General features: G+C 40.5%; 2 protein-coding genes across 4 annotated transcripts; both read right to left on the bottom strand.

Annotated features, from left to right (window-relative positions):
- Nucleotides 1-451: 451 nt before the first annotated feature.
- Nucleotides 452-10,644, bottom strand: LSMEM1 (leucine rich single-pass membrane protein 1). Of its 3 annotated transcripts, XM_054632263.2 has the most exons (5): nt 8,618-9,928; nt 7,855-8,037; nt 6,027-6,158; nt 2,854-2,991; nt 452-1,094 (listed from the first exon to the last, which is right to left on the bottom strand). In XM_054632263.2, exons 3-5 carry the CDS (start codon nt 6,151-6,153, stop codon nt 907-909), a joined length of 453 nt encoding a protein of 150 aa, XP_054488238.2. In that variant the 5' UTR covers nt 6,154-6,158; nt 7,855-8,037; nt 8,618-9,928; the 3' UTR covers nt 452-906. The 3 variants fall into 3 exon arrangements, with proteins under 3 accessions (XP_054488238.2, XP_054488237.2, XP_054488240.2); XM_054632262.2 differs by lacking the exons at nt 7,855-8,037; nt 8,618-9,928 and adding an exon at nt 9,962-10,644; XM_054632265.2 differs by lacking the exon at nt 7,855-8,037 and having other exon boundaries at nt 8,618-9,929.
- Nucleotides 10,645-10,794: 150 nt separating this feature from the next.
- IFRD1 (interferon related developmental regulator 1) lies at nt 10,795-21,767 on the bottom strand. Its single transcript, XM_054632260.2, has 12 exons — nt 21,427-21,767; nt 19,933-20,037; nt 18,885-18,966; nt 18,341-18,465; nt 17,884-18,041; nt 16,511-16,561; nt 16,238-16,416; nt 16,028-16,136; nt 13,897-14,031; nt 13,078-13,206; nt 11,998-12,093; nt 10,795-11,481 (listed from the first exon to the last, which is right to left on the bottom strand). Exons 1-12 carry the CDS (start codon nt 21,470-21,472, stop codon nt 11,392-11,394), a joined length of 1,305 nt encoding a protein of 434 aa, XP_054488235.1. The 5' UTR covers nt 21,473-21,767; the 3' UTR covers nt 10,795-11,391.
- Between the last annotated feature and the right edge of the window lie 3,635 nt (nt 21,768-25,402).

Below are 25,402 nucleotides of genomic sequence, written 5' to 3'. Positions count from 1 at the left end.
TGTCTGTTTCCACAACAGTGTGAATTCAGAGAGGGTGGCTCCTTTTAACCTCTGAGGTATCACTCAACATTAAAACCCTGAAGGTTCCAACCACATTTCATCTGGCCTTTCTCTGATGGTGACCAGCAGGAACTATAGGGAGGAGTACAAGGACAAGTATTTCCCCACATCACTTTATAAAAACACTTGGGCTTCACCTGCAGATTGTGAGTACAGTGTATTGGCATTGCCATGAGATAGAGTGGCTGTGATGATGCTGTGACATTACCAGACTGGGGCCTCTAAACCCATTTTCCATGTCAGGCAATAGGACACTCACTCTGTCAATACAAATTTGGGCTGATTATGGCATCTTATGAAAGGGTTTGCTGTTATTCAAGTTTGGATGATTTTTCACAGAAAGAGTAGTATATCAGTATATTTAGGTGCACAGAAGGGAAAACCACAAAACTCTAGACCAGAAATGGATTTATTTATAAGTTCTGAAATCTGAAGTTATCCTTAAATACAAATAGTAATAGAAACAAACAGAAAGCTTGTACAAAGGTAACAGAAGAATAATTAAGTGAACAAGGTGATGCTGGAATCATGTGAATAGAACTTGTGATTTTCTGTGATCATTGACTTACATTTAAAGTAGAACTAGGCCCTTACCCCTGTGAATTATAATACACAGGGAATCTGGAAGTTTTGCTCCAGACTGACAATCCATTGTTTATTGTGAATCCTATGGGCTTACTGTTACAAATCTATGTCCACGTAAAACAGGGTAAAATACTAATTGCTAATATTTTTCATTCAGCTGACTTTTCCAGCAATGTTTCAGCAACCATGTTTCAGCAGCCTGTGTGCCATACATGAACATGTCGGAGTTATGAATATGCTGAATTTCTTTCCAAAGAAGATTTATTCTCCAGGGACTTTGAGCTCAGCATGGGTAAAGAAGTAAGCATGAAGATCAGAAGGCTTTTCCTTAATTCTGGATTGATTCAGATGCTTTAATATAATATTGTTAAGTTTCTTCAGCTCTTCTATGTTCTTCTTTTCAGATAGTAGTCTGCTTGATATTTGGTCCACCTCATGTCTAGTTTGAACTTGAAAAGGAGAATGTACCACATTAAATTGGCAACATTTAAATCAAGAGCATGACTACTCTCACTTGTATTCCTGTGAGACTTTGTAAGGAATTATGATGACTAAAAATATTAAACAGGAAAACAACTACAAAACCTAATAACAAGAAGTTATATATCTGGTGGGTTTACCTGCTCACTGCATTCTTTTTGCTTATTTGCTGGATTCTTCTTTTAGCTAAGTGCAGAGTTATAAAATCATATATGGATCAAATAATTTTTGCAGTTTTCAGGAACATATCCATTAGTGTCAACAATGGATTTCAGGAATATATCCATTAGTGTCAACAAAATTTCTCATTTTGGGGCTCAAGATCCAATTTGTGGCAAGTATTTGCATCTATTTTATTGTAAATAACATAAAAATTCTTGCAAATACTGACATTTTGAGGCCAGCCTCTTCTGGCATGCCAATATGCACTCTTGGAGCTATTTTTCTTTTGGCCTTCTGAAGTTCAAAAATTTACCCATGGGCTTTGAAGCTTAAGTGTAATAGAAGCAATGCTAAATGAATCTATGCATGTGGTTTGCAAACAACTCAGATTATAGAACACACTATATCTATATGTATCTAATAAAACATTGTAACATAAACTGAAACACCACTGGAAATCAGTTTCAAAAGCCCAGGCCTCCACCAACCTGAATGGAAGCAAACTGCTTTAATTCTTGTAGGAAATCTTTTCACTTTAGTTTATAATTTTCCACTAGAGCAACCCAAAACTACTTTTTCTATACCAACGCTCTACTTTTAGCAGCTCCATGGTAAATTAATCTGAAATTCAAGTATGAGGTATTTCAATTAGGATTTTACAATCATGTAACTTAAAATCTACTTTATGTTCTTTACTTGTCTGTTATTTCTTTGAGTGCCTGTAAGAAAATTTAGTCAAGGGTTAGGATTTCCTGGCCTAAAAGAAAAATCAGGATTTTCGCTATGTTTCAGCAAATTCCCTACCACAGGATATAAGAAATCTTGATTTCATATGGGTTCCAATTCCTTCAAAATAGTCTTGTAAATTGAGATAATGCACCTCAGATTCTATTCAATATTATTAACTCAGAAACCCCAAGATGACAAGGGTTCCATTAACCAGACATGTCTTCAGCTAAATCTGCCTGATCAGTCCTAAAAAACTGGAAAAGTGATTGTGTCTATAGACCCAATGCTACATGCAAATTTTGATAAATGTCTAATTCTTTTTCTTATGCTTAAGTCTTTCTTAGTTCCAAATCAATTTCCAGGCAGTACTTGGATTACAAAGGGTCAGGTCTTCCTTCAGGTAGCCTGATTTAAGTGTTAGCCTGGGTGGAATTCCAGTTTCAGTGGAATGACCCCAATACTGACTTTTATCTGGAAAGGAATAGAAGGCACATTGCCAAAGTATCTCACTGCCATACAATTACCTTTAAATTTTAATTTCATTTCCAGCCAGCATTTTTAGCAAGACAGTATAATGCTGCTGAGATAAATTCTTCACAGCTGTTGAAGCTCACAAATCCTTAGCCCTAAGAATAAAATTGTGCCTTTTAGCCCTGAGAGAGTGCTGTTTGCCTGTGCTTCTGCCCCCAGGACCATGACCCAGTGCCCAGAACCAGCCAAAGCCTTAGACCATGCAAACACAGGAGTAGCATGTTACAGGGTAGCATGACTCATTTCAGCAAAGTTATTTTCCCAATTGGCCCTACATTTTTAAGAACTACTCTTTGGTTTACTTACATATTAAGAATATTACAAATGAAACAAGCGCCAAACTGACGGTCAAAGTAAGAACAAAGGTGACGAAGAACAAACGCTGGTTTCCTGCGTTGCTCCCTGCCATACTTTCTCCAGTACCACCAGTGTTCTCTTCCTCAGCTGTTAAGAGATGACAAAGCATTTGGTGATGCAGTTTTTTAAGCTTGGTTAGGAGAAGCATGACAAAATGCTTCTGGTATCTGAAATGATGCAGAATACATCATATATTTGGCCAACAGATTTCATTCCCTGTGTTATTTCATGAAAGGGGAAGAAATCAACTTTATGAACTCAGCTTGAATTTGGAAATATAAAAAATTATACATCTGTTACAGCTGTTAGAACACATTCAACAAAAATGTTTCTGTGTTGAAATACAGTGTTTGGTTGAAGTTGCCCTGTTTTACAGTTCAGAGTTTTACAGCTGTTTTACATGTACAAAGGTTGCAATGAAGTTTTCATCAGGCAGATTTGTAAGGGCTTGATTGTATTTAACCTTTTCAAAAGGGAAGAAAGCAAAATTCATATTGAAAACCAAGGTACAGATTCACCATGCACATTCATCCTCTAGGTATGCTTCTTTTTCTGTTTAATGAGAAGTATCCCTGGGATTATTAATCTCCCAAAGTAAACCCCTCAGTTAAGCCCCTAATGTTGCATAGAATGAATTCAGGTCTTGACTGTTTTATCTTAAAACAAATGTTTCCAGTATTCTTCTTCATCTTTAGGATTTGTTGGTTTCATTCCAGTAAAGAATGAGGCACCAATCCTCCCAGTTGTCAGGAATGGAGCAGACTCTCACATAGACTGCAGATGTTGTCCTTTAAGCACAGGAAGAATGAGGGGAAAAAGAAGGGCACTTTCAATGCTGACCTTGAATCAGCTCAACAAGCCAGTTCATTGCTTTTTAAAGAATGTGTTGCATATATAGGGAAATTCAGTAGTTTCTCTCATAGAAGCAGTTGCAACCAATGTGAGGTGGCAGTAAGCCCCAAAGATAACAAGTCAAGTGAACACCATGAAGAAATTCGTGTGAATGTAAAAAATTTACACTTGAGCCCTGTTTGTTTAATCTTAAGTAAGTTTGTACACTACTGTAATAACTTACAAAGATTTGGGTTTATTTTCTGTTTTGGAGGGAGGAGAAAGCTAATGTAATTTCACTTTGGTGTCAGTCTCATACGTATTAAAATTACATGCAAATTACTGTAATTTATCCTTCTGTAATTGCTCTCTTGCCATTCTGAAAGGGAGAGTAGTGTGTGCATCTGTGAAAAATGTATTTCTAGGTCACGTTCTTGTTTTAGCTGGTGGAAATCTCTGAGGTCTTTGCAACTGAGCCTGTAGTGATAAAGCTGAGGAAAGGCTGCATATGCCATTAGAGGACTTTAATAATGACTCTACCTAGGGCTGAGCAATTCACTGAGCTGGTAGATTTCTGGGAATATTTCTGATTTTCTTTATTTTGTATTTAACACACTCCTGTCTGTGTGTAAGCTGTAATATTTTCATATTTCTTCTTTGAGGTTCTATTCTTATTCCCTTAGCATTCACAACAAATGCACCATATAATAAGTGTCTGCACCAATATTATTTTCTAGTCAGAATAATAGGGATGGGCAGGGCCTGCTTCTGCTGCCTGCCAAGCATCCTAAGTTATCAATAGTGGTCTCAAAAGTGGTCTGAGCTTGCTCTGCCTAATGAATACTTCTTACTATTTCATCAGGCTGAACGTGCCAGGCTGCAGTGTTGTGAGGAATTGGTGAGCACACATTCTTGTCAAACTGCAAACAGTGGGAACATTTTATCACCTAAAACATGAAATTACTGCATGGCTCCTACTGAAGCAACTAAACAGCTTTTGACATGTCTCTGATTTTCTGGCAAGAGAACCAGAGTTTTATGCTGCTGAGTAAGTTAGCTGACAGGATGAGATATCTACAGACTTTCCAAGCTTAAAAGCTACATTAGAAGAATAATCCTAGAAGGAACCAAAGGATCTTACAAATTTATTAATAAAATACTTATTAAGCTACCATTTTTTACTGCTGAAATGTAGGGAGGGGCATGCATGTGATTATTCCAGAGAATCACATACATTTCCACAGAGCCTTGTATATTTACCCTAAAAGTAAATAATACTGTCCAATAAAATTGCAAAAGAAAGCAAAACAGTCACACTGAAAGGAGTTTCTTAAAATTAAAATTTATATTTGCCATTGTCTCATTTTCCATGTGTAGAAGTGACAATATCAAGTTAATCCGTTTATGAGAAATTAGTACTTTATGCCTAAAATATTTGCGTTAAATGCAGAAACCAGCACCACTCAGCTAGTTGGATTGGGAAAAGTTAGGGGACTTGGAAACAGAAGTAATGAGAAAATATTTAAGACCCATAATTAGAAGCATGATTAAATTATGGCCACATTTTAACATGGCTGCTGATCTATAAATTTCTTCACTCAAATTTGCCATTACAATAAGGGAAATAAAAGCAGACTCAAATATTGTTATGTGGAATGTTGCTGAAGAGCTCCAGATTTTAAGATATTTTCACGTCACAAAGAACTCAAATTGTAGCTATCACTGGGTGAAAATATTCTTGTTGCTGTGAGAAATCAAAGGCAAAAGCCTTATCAAACCAGTAGAAATGTGAGAGCCATAACTGAAACTGTGAGTAAAGAAAGTTCAGAAAGTAAAATGCTTAAAGGTTTCACAGATATTTCAGGTAACTGGTTTGAGTTCTTAGGAGATGAATCTTAAAGGAATGAGCAGAAATTCTCAGGTGCTTCTATTGCCATGTATGAATTTTAGTGCTTGGGAAGAGCTATGATGCTATTTATATAGTAGGTGTATATTGGGCATTATCCTGCAAGAGATCACCTCACAAATCCCAACTGAAATAGAAGATAAGTTCAGGTTTGAAAGCAAATCCCTAACTAAATGCAAGGATTTTCAGGAACCTAAAGTGGAAATACTCAGCGGGGACAGCTATATCATTGTCTGATCTGTCTAAATTATGCCATTTTTAATCTTTTCCTCACATTTTTCAGTACAGAGCTTGGCATACCTATTGGCCTATTAGGCTGTTGACATCAGTGACACACAATATGGATTGTACATACAGAAATCCACAGATCACCTATCATACATACCTAGTGAATGTTGGGATTCAGCTGGACAAACATTTAACTTGTTTAGGTTGTTTAGGGAATCAACTACATAAAGTTTTCCTTCTTCATGAGTATCAGGCAGGTTAAATTCCAAGGAAGGCCTCTCCATTGTCTCTATAAGAAACAATAATTTAAAAGGTAAATTGACACATGGCTGTGGGAAATAACTTGTAACAGCTGGTATCCTTTTCTAAGGAAATACTGACCAGCCTAAACGATCCCTAAAATACAGAGATTTGAAGGACCAGCACACTTACTAGATCTTGAAGGCAGGGACAACTCAATACATAGCACTTATTCATTCTTGGAAACCTTTGGTGATTAAAACATTTCATTTTTGGATTTTATTTGTGCACATACATGTGTGTATGGGGAAAGAAAGAAAGAGAAAAGTCAATTTGACTGGCTCCAGCCTTGATTTGAATGGCACCTATTTAGTGTATTATCCTTTGATTTGGTGAGTACTTGGTAAGAGGAGGTGTGAGATCCTGACCACAGTGAAAGCCAAACCCTCACTAACACTTCCAGGAAAGATGTCACTCAGGTCCTCTTCTTTCAGCATCAAGTTATTGAGACTTAAAACAGGGAAAGCAGGCATGAGTGTAGGAGATAAGCAACAAGAATACGTGTCTGTTTATACACCTTAGAATATCACTGCAAAGAATGTTTATACACCTTAGAATATCATTATTATTTTTGAAAAAATGTAGTCTACTTCACACTTTTGGACAAATTTTAAAAGCTTTTTCTTCAGACTGGTACCCCTTGCTTTAAAAAAGACACTGGATGAAGTTCAATTAGTAAAAGCAATTTCTCTGCAGAGTCTGGGTGCATGAACTCAGTGAATGATTCTTAACATAAATACAGTTTTGAAAGAAGATTATATATAGAAAATAAGCAATACCTAGAGAGGTGGCTTCTATGTATTGTATATTATTCCTTATCAGTCTTTTGCTTTTCTTTACAGTATTGTGATTACAAAAATGTCTTCCAGAAACAACCTACACTTCTAGCCATAAGGAGATGCAGGCATTCTAAGTAGCCATGTTTGTCTACAATTGTCACTGAAAACTCCCTCTGTAATTATTAAAGAAAAATATATTCCTCCAGGTAATATCCCTCTTATTCTAAGATATTCCTTTCTCACCTTAGAATCACAGCCTAAATGTACATTTTTCTTGCTAGTGAATGTAAGGAGGGAGCCCCCACAGATTAGTTTAAATTTGGAGTAGAATGCATCTTACCCATTTAGTATTTTATAAAGCTCCCAAGTTCAATTTTATCTGCCAACATAAATCAGCACTTTGTGGGATACAAACCTCCCTTGATGACATGTGTTAAGCACCTAAGGGTGATTTCTGAATCCTAGATGGGTTAACTGTCCTCTTGACATGCTTCTGAGCCTTTTCTTCCTCTCCAAGGAACACAAAACACAGTGTGACCAGATTCCTAATAAAACCCTTAAATTAAAAACCTAACATTTGAACTCCAATTGTTTGCAGAAGATCCTCACTCCTTCCCTCATCAAACCAAATGCAGAAGATTGCTATAATTCCCCCAAATCTGAGCACACTGCGAAGCAGACATTCAATGAGCCTCACTAAGTCTGAAGACTAAGCACTGAAAGCAATCCTGACAACAGAGCTTGTTCTCCTGCTGGTAGAGACTGACAGGACTATAAGGATACTTTCATATTTCTTTTTAACAGCCCATAAGAAAAGATTACAACTTACTTTTTTCTCTGTTCAGAAGTGTTCCTTCAAAGTACAAAATAATATAGAAAAGCTGGCATGATAGGGGTTAACCTTACCTAGTATATGATCTTTGGGTGTGCAGTAGTAACTTCAGGACAGATGGCTGTGCCCACTGTCCTTCCTCTAGAGCAGGGCATGGCACCAGGCAGCAGAGTCTGAGCCACGTCCCCACCAGAGCTGGCTCTGCTCTGCTGTGTCCCCACATGCACATCCTCAGCCAGCACAGTCATTATGGAGCCCTGTGTTTGAACACTGTGCCAAAAGTTACCACTGCATACACAAAGGCTGCTGGTTATTTTTAGATTCTGAAGAGCAGTTGTTTCTCTCTTTTGATTAATACCTCCCTGCAGCTTTAGGGAAGACTCTTCTTAACAGCTTGAGGTATAATAAATGTGACTACCTTTGATTCATTAGTATTATGAATTCTATTTTTCTGCATTTCTTATTTAAGTATTTGCACATGTAAACACAGTGAAGATTACCATTATTAATTTAAAAAGTTTATACTACATTTGTTTGATTCCATTGACGTGCCAAAGGAGAAAGGATACAAATATTAGTGTCACTGGACAAAAGTATTGATTATATTCCCAACAAATCAATCTAAACATTGGGACCTTTGAATTAATTGTATCTTGTACTGTAGCCTTGCCTAAAGACTTTTTTCCCCAATACAACTTTTAAATTTCTTCCTAAGTTGTTGTGGTAAAAAAAAAAAAAAAACAACTTGGAAAGAAAACACATTGAGAATTCTTCACAGGAAAAAAAAGGAAATAAAATCTAAAAGGTTAAAAAATATGACAATGAAACACTACTTACAACATAATTACATTCAGGTAATGTGCCAGCATGGAAGAAATCAGCCAGTGAAAATCATGTGAAGAAAACTTGTTCTGCAGTTCCTCTCACTACTTTTAGTCCCATAGGAACCTTTCAAGTCCTGCAGTACCCATAAAGATAGCTGTGAGACAGACTGCCCCTCTCAGTCTATATTTAGAGTTCAGCTTGGCCAAGTATGCTCACTTCACAATTCTGATCTGCTAAACAGAAATCAGTACATATACAGCTCATTTTTATTATATTGGAATCAATAATATCCCACCATGGAGAATGAAGGTTGTTACTGACGATCAGTATTTCACTAATCTTTTGGTTAGTGCCAAACCTCTTAGCTTTAGTGCTTGTCTAAACTGCATTTGCTATGCAGAAGAGTCATATCTACAACACTGTAGCTATGAGTAACCAGTTTGCTATGCAGAAGAGTCATATCTACAGTATTACAGTTGTGAGTATTTTAAAGTCATAGACTAGAAAAACCAGGGTCTTTCCCCCTTCTCCCAGACACTTTATGAATTCAAGTGGGACAGTATTGTGTGGTAGACTAATTTGTCTGGCATCCTTAGCTGTTCAAAGATTAAATTCTGATGAACTGGTGGTGAGTAGTGCTCCTTTGCTAACAGTTCTTTTGATCACTTTTTTCCTCGCTGACATTGCAGAAGGCGGTGTTACAGCACATTGTATTGACAGGCAGCTGACAGGCAGAGAGACTGCAGCTCAATACCACAAATCCTTCCTGAAGCTCTCCCATGTCTAAAATTCTGAATCCCTTTAAACTGCCCATAACCATATTCCTCTCTCAGGAAACAAAAGAGAATAAATCACCTGACTCATATTTCCCACCCTAAGCTGACGTGTTTGGCTGCTCAGAATTGCTCCCTTTCTGCAGGAGTCTCCCGAAGTCCTCCCTCCAAATAAGGATGTGCCAACCAGGAGAAAAAAAAAAATCTGTGTGGTACCCATGCCCAAAAACTCCTGACAGCAAAATACTTGTAAGACAAGGAGCCAGGCCTCTCCAGCTGCAAAGGTCTGCAAACCCAAGGGATGTCTGCAGGGCTGCAGAAGAGCCACCTCTGCAACAGCACTGGAAGCCACGTGGGTCACTGCGGTGGCAGCTCCAGGGTAACAGGGAAAAGGGCAACCTCCTGCTTGGCCCCCTGCCAGGAGGTGCTGCAGAAAGGCTGGACAGGAAGCCACCAAAAGTGCCTGGCAAAGGACACCAAAGGTGACTACACAGAAGCCACAGGAGACACAAACAGGCTGGAAGGAACAGTTTTGCTCAAAAGGAAGGCCTTTGGCCAGGCAAGTACAGGCACACAGCTTCACCTCATTCCAAGATCAGTTTTTTCTCTACTTGAATGACATGTGTTCCATCATCAGTTTTCAGTTCAAGGTTTTTTGTAGTCCAAGTGATCAGTTTTGTAAGCCAAACAAGTTCTTATATAGTGGATTTTGAGGGAAAAAAAAACAGGTTAAAGTAGAAGGTATAGTATTCATTGATCTTCTTGAATAGGTTCAGCTGTAATCAGAAACTGGGAGGAGGAAAAAAAAAAAACCCCACAACCACTCCACCCCAAACCCAACTTTCCCTTATCAGAGCAGGCCACAGTTTCCAAGGGGCAGTGTTGTTTTCAATGCAATGTTTACTTCATCTGGTGACGAACATTTAAAGAATGTTTATTTATGCAGGCACTTTTACAGATCTTTAGGTTCAGAAGCTCCAACTAGGCAGGTTTTAGTGTCTTTATTACATAACACCCCACCCCCCTTCCTAAGTCAGTTCTCAGCTACTGGTAGATTTCAATCCTATAGAACCAGAAATTGAGGTTAGAAGAGCAGTTTTCAACATGATCAACACAGGGCAGCTGGAACGGTTCCTCTAAAATAAAGGACAACATGTTTTGCAGCACCAAAACTAGAAAACGTTTGACCATTAGAGAAGCAATGGCAAATCAATATTAGGTGGTTATGCAGAGCACATGCAAGTATAAGATACCTTTGAAACACAGCAAACTACTTGCATGTAGCACCTACTGACACACTGAGAATATCCAAGCACATGTTTGAACCAGCAATTAAACAAAACCATCCCGTTCAACCTTTAGGTTTTGTCAATGTTACAGTGTTTCATTAATGGAGAAATTGCTTTAACACAGAGAGCAGGCAGTGAGAAACATTTTTATTCCAAAAATTAAATATTCAATTTCAGAACACAAGAATCTTACTTTCATTTTACATGGAGGCAAGTATTTGTCATTCACTCCTTGATGGTCAGTGAAGTTACTGAACTTCACAGTCCTTGTCAGGATAAAGTTATACTTAGATAGGGATTTCTTGCCTGTCTACCACTGGAGTTTTAAAAAGTTACTAAAATAATTTCACACAAACATGGTCATCTTCTCATATTCTTACCAGAGGACTTGGTCAATGACTTTACCTTTATATAAAGAATCCAATCTGACACACAGCATTTGACTACAGTTATCCACCCCATTTAATGTATCAGTTACAACATAATCGACCTTTGGAGCTAGTGGGGGGCTAAAGTATAGCATTATAATATATCCCTGCACCAAATGTTACATCAATCTATATACAATGTATATGAAACTAAGCAACAACATGCATTATATTTACAGACTATGTAACAAACCCGTGCACAACTGCAAACTGACTACAGAAGTTAAAAAATTCATTTAAATGTTACAAATTTATTTGAATTATGAAAATTGAACCCCATTGAAAAGGGGTTCAATCTAAAAAAATTCCCCCACATCTGCTCTTTTATCACGACATTTACTTCTAGCCTTCGTCCGAGCCTTGAATGCTGCAGAGTTGTACAAGTGCTACAAAACAAAAAAAGAAAAAAGAATTACATACTGTCATAAGGTTTATGCCCTTCAGAGACTTTTCATGTTACAAAACAAATGAAAATATCCTTTTATTAATCTTTGAAGTAAACTGGTAGGCCTTCTGAAATTTATAGTATGTTATCTTTGCACTAAAGGCTAATTTGTGTGTGTATATGTGTATCTATATAGACAGACAGACATACTTTTCCTGCTGGTCCCTCCCCAAAAAATACGTATCTCTCAGAAGAGACCAAGTTTCACATGTGTGGAGTATGAATCTAGTACCCATCAGCAACCACATCAACCTTGAGACCCCTTGGAAAAAACACAGAAGCAGACACATGCCCAGTGGAAAATTTAAGGGTCCACAGACGCATACAAGTAAGGCTGGGCTTCATTCAGGACCGTATGAGGCACTCTTAGAACTACAGTGTAACAATGACAGCTTCTGAAGTGCAGGAGTAATTAGAGTAGGAAGTAAAGAAAATTGATTACAGTGCAATAACCTACCCTTTCAAAACGGGATATCTTCATTGTTTTAAGAGTTGCAGCATCCAGCATTACTGGTGGACCAAGCTCAAACACATTCCGAAGAAAGTCATTTGACTAAACAAGAAACACACCAAATGATTAGCTTCCCTTCTAATTATCAAGTCTCTAAAGTTGACTACTGTAAAATATTAAGTATTCCAGTAAGAAATACTAATATTTGTGTCAAATTGCTGCTATCTTTTGCAATTAAGTCAAGAACACTTCCTCCTTCAACCAGAAAAAAGCTAAAAGCAAAACCAGCCACCTTGAAAAGGCAGACAGCTCCTCCTGCCTCCTTTGATATTTTTGTCCCAGCGAGACACTGTTCTGTTCTACACAAAATTAGGCAGCTGAACAGACCTGTATGGTTTCACAACACACCAGTTTTAAAGTACCTATCTGTGGAAGCAGTACTTGAAAAAACTGAAAAACCCGCTACATGCCTGAGCTGCCTCAGTCACACAGAAATTCATGAACACAGGACTGGAGATTTTAACCCCAAGATTATCACAGCAATTTGGGAGCATATATTCCTAAACTACAGCTCCTGCTTCTGTTACATATGTAAACAGATGACTAGTAAACAAGCAGTTCCCAGAACAGAGATAAGGATTTATGCCTTCTCTTCTGGAATGCTGTCACGATTGGGCTGCAAGCTGTGTTCATTATTTTTTACTAAAACTTTCCCTTTCTTTTACAGGTTTGAACAGGAAGGGTGGAGGCATGCAGTTTTATAGCAGCCAGACAACTATACCACTCTGCTGAAAGAGAGCATAAGGATTCAGGGAAAACCCTGAAGCTAAAAACATACTCAGCCTAAATTTCTTACTTCTTGGAGAAGTCGATTACTACGCTAGCACACCCAAGTTACAACTCAAAAGCAGCTTATCCAGACAGTTGTAGCTCACTGTAATTAATTTTTTAAGTGCTGTCTTTAACACCTCAAATGCAAGGCTCATCACCAAGTTCTACTCAGTATCTTGTAATTCAGGCTGAATTCCATCAAAGAAGCCAGACACAGAGGAACCCAGTCTGAGCAAGTGTCAGAGAGCAGCTCACCTGCAAATGGTACTGCATCCCTGAGCCCAGAATCTCCTTGAAGGTCTCATAAGTTTGTTTTTTAACCCAGCAGTCAATATACATGCGCTCAGGCCCAAACTTCACCATCTCTGTAGGGAAGTCGCGCTCCTATGCAAAAGTCAAAGGAAACAACATCTAAATTTTAATTTAAACAGTCTTTTGTACTAGGAATTTTATACATCTCAGTGAACTTTATTCTGACTGATAAATTTGGAACATCAAACCTTCCAAGTAACACAGTGTACATACGCTAAAGATTGTATTTGTTCATAAAGCAGATGCACACCTACAGTCAAATCTCATGTAGAACTTTAAGCTAATATTCTTCATGATTACAAAGTTTTTAAAAAACAAACGCTCAACTTTCATCTTTAAAATTACTTTAGGAATTGGACTTATCGCCAGGAAAACCAGTTCCAAGTACAGAAGTCACCTTTAAATCAGAATATAAGCCTCATTTAATCTCTACCTTACAGGTATTTGGGACAATGGAATGTAACAAGTGCTAATAGGTGACTCAGATCCTTCTACAGGCAGAATCCCAGAGGTGACTTCAAATTATGCCAATCCTTCTCCTTAGCTTCCACAATATTTAACTATTCCCAGTCTTTCTTCAACATTCCTGAAAAAAGCAGTTCTAGTCCACATATGTGATCTGACTACCAAATCTCACTTAAAATAGCTTTTTCCTGTTTCTTTCACTGAAACAGTAATTCTGTTTAATAATAAAATTGTTTTCACTGAATTGTACACTATATATTTTGAAGGTCTAGATTGTAACTAAGACAAAAGAATCACCTCAACAGCCCGCAGAACGTCTCTGAAGACAGATCGCTGCTTTCTTTTATCCACTTTGGCCCGGTGCTTGTTTCCATCAGTAGCCAGAGCTCTTAGCTTCTCTGTTAGAAGGTCCATATCTTCATAAAAGAAATCCTAGGTTACCAGAAAAAATGTTTTTTAGATTTTAGTTTATTTTATGGCCTTAGCCTTTTCCCCCACAGGTAAGAAAATGGATCTCTTTAAATTTTGGGCGTGTAGATCTCTACAACCTCTTACATTAATTAAAAAGACAGAGAGCACTTCTGCAGTTCCATTTGCAGCGTTGAAACCAGCAAGAACAAAGTCACAGCACCCAGTTTACCAGGAAGGGCACTAACAAAGTCTGTTTGGTCAGCCGTGTGACCCATACAGCTCCATCAGTGTGCATATACACCTGCCAACCTGTTCTACTCCAACTCCAGTAATTCCAAGGGATTAAAACTGCTAAACTGATCTGCTGAACCACTCCTGCCAACAAGCTGAGAGCACTTTCATGTTGTTATCACAAAATTCCTGCTGCTGGAGGCAAACTGTGAGACACCACTGGACTGAGAGTATGGAATATTTAGCTATAAGTCTTGTATGAAATGGGAAATTAGGAAGCTTTTTTTTTTAACGTTTAACAAAGCACTTTAAGTAAACTGCAATAAACAGCTTTGTGTTATTCACTTTAATTAATTAATAGGTGCTTTATATATATAGAAATATTTTCTCCACTGCACTTAATTCAGCAGTAGTTCACCTGGACTAGTAAGAATGCATGCAAACTTACGTAAAAACAAGTTTTTGTGGCTTGTAGGTTTTTTTAAATCTGAATGTTTTGTCATATCAACTGACTAGAGTGAGCTTACTGCAAGCTTTCTGAAAGGAACTGGTCAAAGGCAAATACATCAAGTATTTTCAATCTGCACTGATTGTTGAGGATTCGATGAGAATAATCTGTAATGATTAAAGGGGCATTTCCTCAATGCAACAGCAGATATGTAGCGACTACTCTCATTTGTCAAAATATTTTAAGATTTTCATTACTTGCAGTTAGCTTGACCAAATAAAGGATCAAGTTTTGGTTTCCATTTACTTTTTTTTCTTTCAAAGTTGACTTCCATAGCCAAGAGACTCAAATCCACACTGCTTGCATTTATACAGAAGCCTTAACATGGTTTCATGTTATGCTGTGCTAGTGTGTCATGATTCCTGACTTAAATGGAGTTATCCTTTCACTTTAGGCAGCATTCTGGCAAAGCGCAGCAGCCTTGATTGAGCTGGGAGCCCTTCGGGCAACTCCCCCAAACTGTGCCATGCGTAAGCAGAGGGAGGCCGTTTCCTTCAGTGCTGTCAAGAAAAAAGTCTGAAAATTAATAAGGCATATTGAAGAACGTAAATGCAACTTTAGCTGTGGAAAGGTAATATTGAGCAGTTTGCACCTAAGCCTATTCAAAAGCAAACTCCAAGAAATCTCACCAAATGAAGTATTACTGATATCTGTGTGAAATTTGTGCCAATTCTTTAAAAACCTCCCCCTTAAAATGACTGCCTAGTTCTTAACTCACTAAAATAGTCAAATGCTGCAAAACCATCATGCAGTACCAGCTATTCTTCTCAAGTTACCTAAGTAAAAATACTGAAAAAACAACACTTAAAGTCAACATGCTTTCTACCTGATGATAGATTTTGGCTGAGAGCAGAATTGTGCAGGCTGTGAATTACTCAAACTTGAGTGCATAAGCATCTGATGAGTGATCCTACTACAGTAAACAATACTGTTTCATTCTGGAATCTCTCTAGAGGTGTCTTTCTAAAATTTTATTTTAAAAGTGGGTGTTGGATTTAGATTTAAATCTTGCATTCCATATTTCTAGTTGCTATTAAGTAGCATTTGATGCATTTTGTTATATTGGCCCTGTTTTGCAATACAGAAATGAAGTGTAAAAAATGATAGCTATGAATTATTGCTGTACCCACTTAGACTGGGGCAGACTCACTAGAAGGAACATAAACCATGGAATTATTTGCTACTTGTTGAGATCCAGAGTGGAGTGCAACACAGGTTAAGTAATTTGTCACATCATTATCCCAATGAAAGAAGGTTTAGCTACTGACATCTACTTACAGCATCTGTTTCACGTGCCAGTTCAAACAGAAGTGCTAGTGTTTCTCCAGCAGCTATTCTCATGTTGAGATCATCACAAGACAGCAGGCTTGGAAGTTTATGCAAGTGCCTAAAAGGAGTAAATCATATTCCATTAAGACCTAAATTTTACTGACACTGTTTCATTGCATAGAGTCATTACAAATTCTGGTTTCCAAGAGAGATACTCACATTTCAATTTTCTTCTTCACTTCATTCATTGGACAAATGGTCAACAACAATGTCCATGCCAAAAGAGCACTGACGTGAAGCACAGTATTATGGGTACTTGATACACCATTAGTGTCTCTATCCCGCTGATAGGCCTTCATGAAGATGTTTTCCAGGCATTCCATGGTAGAGTACAGCTCCTGTACAAGTGAAAAATACCATGGAAGTGGTTTAGGAGTCACACATTTTCATCTTGTCAGTTTATTACATTTGAAAGGTATCAATCAGCCTCACCGTAATGTCATCGGTCACGATGAAACAGCAAATCCCTAAGCAGGTTGCACACTGGACACAAAAGAAAAAAAAATGTGTCAGTATTTGACAATAATGTTACAGTTTCAAAGTTGGGACCTTTGAAATTTAACATCTGGAGCAACAGAAACTTGAGATAAAAACCTGAAGAGTCTAGAAGTCCCCAATCCTTAATTCACCTTCTTTGTAACACTTAGCTTTGTAACACTCCCAATTCCCACCTACTCTCAGGATGATTTTACAGCATTTGTTACTCACAAGCCTTCACTTTCCATGTATCATTATTTTTAAATAGCTTACAAAGCCCTTGAAAAAGCTCCATGTGGCGTTGTTTTCACCCAATGATTTTAAATCTCACTAGGACTTACAAGCAGAAATTATGCTGCTAATTATATGATATTTATTAACAGCTGTGGGAAATAGTTTCTCCTTCTGACCACTATTTCAATTAAATAGCATGGAAACTCTGCCCTTGAAAAGCCTTTCCTGGAACTTTTCAACTTCTCCTGCAGATCCGTTTCCTATGCCCCATATTCTAGTCCAGTTTCTCTTACAAAGAATAAAGAGGAAACCATTTGAAAGTGATGTTTGCACCAACCACACAGGACTCAAAACTACATTTGAACAGGACAAACTTTAGTAGCTTTTGTTTGAAGAAATAACTACTGTTGAACTGATACTACCTCTTTTTGCAGCTGACAGTATTTGTTGTGCCATAGCTTGACTAGGAGTAGCCAGCCACATAATGATGAAGGAAAGTTGGAAAATATTAGCTGCATCTCTGAAGTTTAAGCAAAAGTAAAACTTCTGGCAAGTGCTTTGGACAATCTTTCCTCACTATTTCATGCATACTGCTGATGTATAGATGAGATGACCAGGCAAAAGTAACTTAAAAATACATTTGGTAGAATGGCTGTATTATTTATGTAGTTTCCACATGTGCTATTTGTGATTTTACCAAAAATAAATGTAAATGCTTAAGTAACATTCCTGTGCTGTTTAAGAATAAAATTAAATTTCAAGAATAAAATAAAATTAATACAGGAAGGATATATCACTCAGTAGGAAAATGTTTTCTAGGACCCCAACATCAGTCCCCAGAAGTAAGGAAGCTGCAATACAGTGAGTTCAGACACTTGACAAAGCAGTACATGTAACAGTTGAAAAAGAGAATCATGTTCAACTTTCAGGTGGAACTTTTTAAGCCAGTGAAAACTGCTTTGCATCATTGAGGGGGCATGTCAACATTATGAGTACACACTAGTGTGGTAACCTTTAGTCCTGGATTACACAACAGTGAGCTGGCCAGAAGCAGCCCTCTGTCCCTGCCTGGCAAATAAACATTTCATACTTACAGCCTGTCTGGCCTGGATACTGGCTGTTCCATCACAGACAATCTTCTTCAGAACTGGACCAAGGGTCTTAAAAATCTCCTCGCTTTCAATTCCTGACCCCATCTGCACACACAGAAGACAAGCCAGCCCAGCAGCTGCACACTGTTCATCGCTCTTACCTAGGGATTAATTAACACAGTGATGAGCAACCACCTTCTGCCCTGCCTGCCTCCTTTAATCTCTTAAAGATAATAGTCTGAAAGCATGTAAGTGGAAATTCAGAAACCAAGAGATAGAAGATAATTTCAGTTAATTTTCTAGGACAGTTAAAGTGTGACACCTGCATTTACAAAGTAATGTTACCTAAATTATTAAGCACTCTGTAAAGTACTAGAGAACATTCACAATCTTAATTTCTTTTAAACAATGTGCTATTTCATAGGGATTATTGCTTTCTAGTAGCATGCATGTTAATTACCTTTCTTTATGCAGCGCTCAATGCTATCAGTTAGGGTCATTCTCCTTTCCATGATAAATTCATATAGTATTTTAGAAGAAAATGCACTTTTCAGACTTTCAAGGGCTGCTTGTCTTGTCTTTGCACTGTTAGAAGAGAAGAGGAAGACCTGAAATCAGCACATATCAGCTAAACCTCCGCCCTTGCTTTATGGTGATTTATATTTGCCTACACCCAGTAGTAAGAGTAATCCACAGAAACACTATGAAGAAATTAAATGCTCTGAATTGCCTTCTTACTCATGGACAGCAAAATTTTGTTTGGAGATAGAGTTCACAGCAGTATTGCTGGCCAGAAAGAAAGTCACTCTACTTCAATATATTAGAAAAGGAAAGTCTAACCCATCCTAAAAAATCAGTAGAACAAAAAAAAATTTTTTAGATCCAGAAGTCCTCCCCAGAATAAAAATCTCAGCAATTTATAAAAGAAGATTTGATGTGTATTTTCCTTATTAAATCAAGCAAGAAAACAATGTATGAATGTGTTTTTTCAAAGCAGACTATACCTCTTGTCCAATGTAAGATCAATAAATCCCTTCAACTTGTATTCTAAGTCTTCTTGAGTAGCTTCTTCATCAACTTCAGGCCCTAATCCAGAAGAAAGAAGTTAATCCCACTGATACACATTTTATTAGCAGACACAGTAGTTCCAACACAATGCTTTTAACACTAATAAGGAAGCAGCCTAATATAGACAACACCTTCAGAACTGTTCAGTAACACAGCAGCATAATGGTGTTAAACCTACTACATCAGACTGTGCCCTAAAATACTTCCATAAAACTGGCCTATCGATACATTTGTGCTGCTCCTAGATCTGCTTCTTACGTAAGTTTTCTCCATCTGATGACCATCAGCCAATCTTGTGAACACATTTTCATCCAGTCCACTACATCTAGCCCTGGAGTACTGTGAGGTGCTCACAGCTGATGCAGTGAGTCAAAGCAGCCTGTCCCATATAGCATCAATTCAGACACCTCTGCAACAGGAGCTCAGTTAAGAGCAGCATGTACCCAAAAATGGCTCCCTGCTTATCCCCCTGCTTCAGGCTTTCAGGTCCCCTCCTCTCAACAAAATGACATAACAGTAGTCCAGGTTGCAAAGATGGTAAAGGAGACAAAGCATAAATCTAGCTCAAAACAGGCAAAATGTGACTCTTCCCATCTTAAACTCTTCTGCAGTTCCTACTGCTTCAACTACCTCTTATGAAAATCCATGTCTTACAACTCACCTTAAAATTCTTATTGTCTCTATAGCAGTACTCCACATCTTATTGTCTCTATATCTATATTCTATTCTAGTATAGTAGAATAGAATATTCTATTCTAGTATAGTAGAATAGAGCCTGATAGTTTCACAAGGCTCATGAAACCTGGAGTATATATTTATATATATAAACCAAACAAAAAAAAACAGCCACTGGATTAGCCATCACAGTGTTAATATAATGTCATTATTTCATTATTGCTACTTACAGTCTTCTACTTAAAACTACTACATCAGCTCAGGTTTTATGTTTTTAGAAGATGAATAGATATAAATAAAAGAATTTACCATCCTCAGTGAAGCTAGCAGGATCACTGAAGCCACTGCAGTGGCTCATGGTTTCAATTGAAGCATCTTCATCACTAAAAGGCTGCACATTTCTGGGCTGACCACCTTAAGCAAAGACGAATACAATAGTTTGGTCAATTCTCTCATACAGAAAAGGAAGATCTGAGCACCAGAAGTAGAACTGATCCCTCCCAGAGCAGATTTGCTTCCCCTGACCCAACCACAGAAAGAACATTTCCGTCTGCTGGTTCCTTTACTCCCACTCTGTCTTTGACTTTGTCAGCTCTGTTCTGGAAGATCATTTGTGAGCAGTGAGGAAGGGCTCACCCAGTACTGGTCCAATTCCTACTCTAGAAATTGGATGAATTCCTACTGGAAAGTTAGGATCTTTCTACAACTTCATGTTAATGCAGTTTTCTGTGACTGTGCTTTAAAAATAGGTCTATGTCAATTTAACTGTTAGAATGAGCTATCTAAAAAAACTGCCATGCAGTCTTTATTTTAAAATTTTGAGGAACTTCAAGTCAAACCTTTGGGCAAATATACATTACTCAGTTCAGTGCAGGATATATGGGATTAGGTTGCACACAGGGCTTACCAGCTTCAAACAGGCTTCCTGACTACCAAGACCCCAAAAAACTATTTTCATCTAGGCAGAATCACCTTTCAGTTGGATGAGTGCCCAAATGCTTTCCAATTAAGTTAGTCACACTCCGGAAGTTTTGCTACATCCACTTGTATCATTAACCATAACTCAAAAAAACCCCACCAGACAATGCACGAGCGAACAAACTTGGAGGCTCATAGCTCTCACATGGCCACCTTCTTGCTGCTATCAAACAGGAATTCAACAGAAGTGGAAAGGACGACAGCAAGCCCTCCACAAACTAAAATAAGAGCAGTGGCAGAAACACCCTATAAATTGCTCACTTCCTGAAAATTGGTATTAGAAACCAATGCTACACACAGCTATGCCAGCTTGAAGGAAAATTTCTCACCACCCCACAAAACCTCCGTTCTACCCCAAGTATGAACATCTTAGACACGCACATTCTGCATTTGTTTATTTTATAACATCCTACTTCAGGCTAGAAAAATGATTCTTTTCTTTAAAGACACAGCAGCCTTCCGGGCACGACACGGTGACACACAGCCGCTGCAGCTGCCGGTGGTGCAGCGGGCGGACCCGCGGCCGAGCCTCCGCTGCCCCGGGCCGCTCCCGCCGCCGCCAGCGCGGCCGCGCCCGCCGGCCCCGGCTCCCCAGCGCATGCGCGCAGCGGCGTGAGGTGGCGGTTTCAGGGACGGCTCCTGTCACCCGGCCGGCCCCGGCCCGGCCAGCGAGAGCCCCGCGGCCGCGCCCGCCCGCCCGTCCTGCTGCCCACCCACCGCCCGCGGGGAGGCGGGGCACGGCCGGGCAGCGCGGCCCTATTCCCGCGGCCACGGGAAACGCCGTCTGGAGCGCGCGCCCCTACCCGCCGGCCCGGCCGCACTCACCGGCTCCGCGCTGGTGGTTGCTCCCCCGCTTCTTAGGCTTGGGCATGGTCGCAGCGGCGCTCGGCTCGGCTCCCGCGGCCCCTCTCCGGGTCTCGGTCTCCCTACTCCCCCCCGCCCGGGAATCAGCGACAATCAGCCGATAGAAGAGCAGGAGCGCTTTTTACTCCAACGCCTCTGCGAGGCTGACTTCTCGGGCCGGGGCAGCGGGGGTGATTGGCGAGAGCAGGCGGAGGGCGAACCGGCGGTAAAGGCAGAAATCCCCGTGGAGGCCCGTGAGCGGAGTCGATGCATCTTTCTCCTCTCAGACACCCGGGGCTAAAGGCGCGGAGGGGGCGCCGGAGCCGCTTTTATAGCCCCGTTGGGCTGCGGGGGCGGAGCCCCGCGCCGTTGCAGCCAATGGCTGGGCGTTGCGACGGTGGGCCGCTGACTCAGCGGCGCGAGCTCGTGACGCGCGAGCGCCGCTGCCCAGTGGCGGGGTTGAGACGTCAGCGGCGCCTCGCGCGTCGCGCCGCGGTGCACGCTGGGAGTGGCGGCTCCGGCGCCAACCCAGGGGCGGTGCTGGGGGCGCCTGAGGCCGCGCGGGGTGGGGGACAAAGCGCCCCCGCCGTGCCCGGCCGCTCCCTCCGTGTCCCTCTGTGCTGGCTGTGCTGGCTGTGCTCGGCTTTTCGGCCCGCGCCATGTGCGCCGCTGGCTGTGGAAAGGGCAGGCTCGGCTGGGCCGTGTGCAGCTCTGTGGGTGTGCGGGGCCGCCGCGGCACTGCCCGCCATGTAGGCAGGGAATGCCGGAAGGGTTCACAGAATCACACAACGGTTTGGTTTGGAAAGGACCTCTGGTGATCCTCCAGTCCAACCCCCTGCCAAGGCAGGGTCACCTGGAATAGGTAGCACAGGAACGTTTCCAGTTGCGTTTGAATGTCCCCAGAAAGGAGAATCCACGATCTCCCTGGGCAGCCTGTGCCAGTGCTCTGCCACTGTAAAGATCTTCCTCGTGTTGAGAGGGAACTTCTTGTGTGTCGGTGCATGGACACTGCTCGTCATCCTGTCATGGGCACCTCTGGAAAGAGTCTGGCACCATGCTCTTGGCACCCACCTTTGAGATACTGACATGTGTTAATGCGATCCCCTCACAGTGCTCTCTAGACTAAACAGGCCCAGCTGCTGCAGTCTCTCTTCATAAAAGAGATGCTCCAAATGATCTTTGTGGGCCTCCACTGGACCCTCTCCAGTGGCTCCTTGTCTTTCTTGTACTGAGGAGCCCAGAACAACAGTGTGGTTTCTCACTTAAAAACAGATATGCTGGATAGATGCCTTACTCCTTCATAGCAGGTTTTCTTCCAATGCAGAGAAGAGTTTTGTTAATTACATCTTCCAGTGTAGAGGCTTGTATTTTATGTTTTTTAATCCAAAAATAATTTTTTATGTCCTCTGCTGGACGTCAAATAAATAGCTAAATAAATTAATAGAAATACAATAGCTTTGCTGTCCACCAAACAGAGATTGGTTTGTTTCTGAGCTCTGAATGTTTGCAAGTGTTCGCTGATAGGTCGTATCAGATCTGCAGTGTTTGAGGAAGGCAAGGCAGTTTTGCAGAACTTGCTGAAAGGTTACATAAGACACAGTTGTGATTACACTGTTTAAATTCTGTTGTGTACAAAACATATTCACACTGACTTCCAGAAAGGCAAACTTCCACAACAATTGCCTGTATATGCCACATGAAAAACAAAGGAGTTAGTGACCCATTTGTGCATGCTGGATCGGGAAATGCTGGAAGTGTCTGTTTCTAGTAAATGGTAGCTGGCTGTACCTGAGCCCAATGTTTTCCATTGCTGCGCAGTGTGAGACTGCTGGTGAACAATTCCCTGGGTGTGGAAGGTTCAAATCCCTGGAAAGGCTTAGCCAGATCTTTTAGCATCCTGTTTAAGAAGAGCAGAGACAGACATCAGTATGTACTGCATCTATACAGGACAACACATGAATGTCTCAAGGGCACTAGTTTTTCTCCCTCAGGATGAAATGTTAGAGCAAAGGACAGCTTTCCAGGCAAGTTGGCAAAGGAGTAGCAATTAAATGCAGAAGGCAAAAGCTGCTCTTGGGTACACAAGGCATTATTAGAACAAGGGAGCAGCACTGGGCACACTACAACATCCAATAGGAGCCAAGCAAGTATGGTGGGAGTATTTGAGCTGTGAGATGCCAACACCTCGAGTGAGAGCAGCCATGTCCTGGCAGTTTCCTCTATGTTGTATGTTCTCGTAATATGCAGATTGATTTTAGGGTGCAGGCTGACTGGCCTCAACAGAATTGAAATTTCTGCCTTCCAGCTTATAGCCCTGTCTCACAACTGCTGTCTGAGCCTGCCAGCAAGGATTTAGTTTAATGCTGAAATCCTGGCAGGTGTCACAGTCTGAATAATGTGCCAAACTGTGCGTGTCCCTGTGGCAGCTCAGGAGCGACATCAGTGCTACCTCACGGTGGAGTTGGAGGAGTTAAGTGTCATAGCCCTTGTATACTTGAAGATGGTCCTGCCAGGAGAGGTGGAGCTAGTGCCCTGGAGAGAGAGAGGAGAGAATGCTGCAGATGAGGTGGGAAAATCAACAGCTAAAATATGAAATGCTGTTGCTAGATTTAGACAACTAGAATAAATTACAAAAGGTGGCAACTTGTGACTCCTTTGAGTTTGTGGCCATTTTGCATTTGCTTGGGCTTTTGAAATATGATGTCTTCAGGTTACTGAGATTCCCTGATTATTTGACCAAGAGTTAAGTGAGGTCACATAAGAGGAGTTGTGTATCACTGCTTAGTTTTGCTGTCTGTCTGTGACAGAACACACTCTTTGTCTTGATTGCTGACTTCTTGCCCACTCTCCTGATTTATCCTATTGGCAGGAATGCATGGCGCCAGTAGGCTGGCTCAAGGCAGCTTTCTAACAAAAATCTTTGGCTAAAAGGAGAGTCACATGGTGTCTGCAATCCATGTTCCTATTGTCTGGCTTGTGCTAGAACTACTGGTGTCAGGAGTGTCACAGTCCCAGAGGCACCAGCGATACCAGTGGTAGGTGAGAGGTGACATCCTTTGGAGAAGAGTGTTTTATGGAGTAGCAAGGCAGGCTGGGAGTGGAGGGTGACAGTAAGGCATGCATGACAGTGGCTTTACTAACAAGTACCATAGCACCCAAACAAGAATAGCAAAGCAATTGTGGTGGTGGCTAGAAGTTCAGCCAAGAGTACAGATCACCAGTAACCATCCCAGTGAACACAGTGACAAGGAAATCTGAGGTCAAGCCAGAAAAGCTAAGCCAGTGAGTCAGGGTCAGAATGAGGTTCAGTGACAATAACCAGGACCAACCAGCCACCAGTCTGGTCATCGTTAGACAAGCCCACAGTGATGGGAGGGATCCAAGATCATCTCAGTTGGGTCAGGGTCTGGATCAGTGTGTGTGGCCAGGCACAGTCATACCTGTAACATAGCTGAGGCAAGGACTGAGGGAGAGTGCTTCAGTGTAGGCACAGCTCTTGAGCAAAGTAGGTGGCCCTCAATTCTCATAGCTCTTTTTCACACAGCACTCTAATCCAAGGTCACTCAGCTGCACCACGACAGAGCTGCCTTTGAGCATAGGCAGCTTAATGCTGACTAAGCCCCCAGGAAAAGGTCTAATTAAGAACTTCACCCCAGCTGAGGGACATATACATGTGACTGACTCAGTTTATGTGGTTTAGTATTTGTATGCCAGAGTTTATTTTGATGACATGTAAACCATCATAATTTATGACCAGCTGGAGGCATGGCCAGGCATACTCTCTGTACACTATTAAATGTTGTAAAAAATTCAGAATTGAGGGAAACATATGGGTCCTTGATTCATATGAGTGTATTTGCCTCCTCTTTTGACACAATGCTGCTGTTATCTTGGCATAAAAAATTCTTTGGATTTTCTTTTTCCTTTCTACTGGGCCTTAAGACATGACGGTCTTTGA

This window comes from Agelaius phoeniceus, chromosome 5 (genome assembly GCF_051311805.1).
Source record: "Agelaius phoeniceus isolate bAgePho1 chromosome 5, bAgePho1.hap1, whole genome shotgun sequence".
Classification (NCBI taxonomy): Eukaryota; Metazoa; Chordata; class Aves; order Passeriformes; family Icteridae; genus Agelaius; species Agelaius phoeniceus.
Note: the sequence above shows the minus strand (reverse complement) of the source record. Positions and strands in the feature narration are given on the sequence as shown.

What these genes read in the sequence shown, in the direction of transcription:
- LSMEM1 (XM_054632262.2), bottom strand. Translation starts at nt 6,153, where the DNA reads ATGGAGAGGCCTTCCTTGGAATTTAACCTGCCTGATACTCATGAAGAA. An exon ending in TGAATCCCAACATTCACTAG is followed by an intron (nt 2,992 to 6,026) that starts GTATGTATGATA and finishes ATCTCTTAACAG; the next exon opens with CTGAGGAAGAGAACACTGGT. An exon ending in ATTTGTAATATTCTTAATAT is followed by an intron (nt 1,095 to 2,853) that starts GTAAGTAAACCA and finishes CTCCTTTTCAAG; the next exon opens with TTCAAACTAGACATGAGGTG.
- IFRD1 (XM_054632260.2), bottom strand. Translation starts at nt 21,472, where the DNA reads ATGCCCAAGCCTAAGAAGCGGGGGAGCAACCACCAGCGCGGAGCCG. An exon ending in CAACCACCAGCGCGGAGCCG is followed by an intron (nt 20,038 to 21,426) that starts GTGAGTGCGGCC and finishes TCTTTGCTTAAG; the next exon opens with GTGGTCAGCCCAGAAATGTG. An exon ending in TCGTGACCGATGACATTACG is followed by an intron (nt 16,417 to 16,510) that starts GTGAGGCTGATT and finishes TCACTTGTACAG; the next exon opens with GAGCTGTACTCTACCATGGA.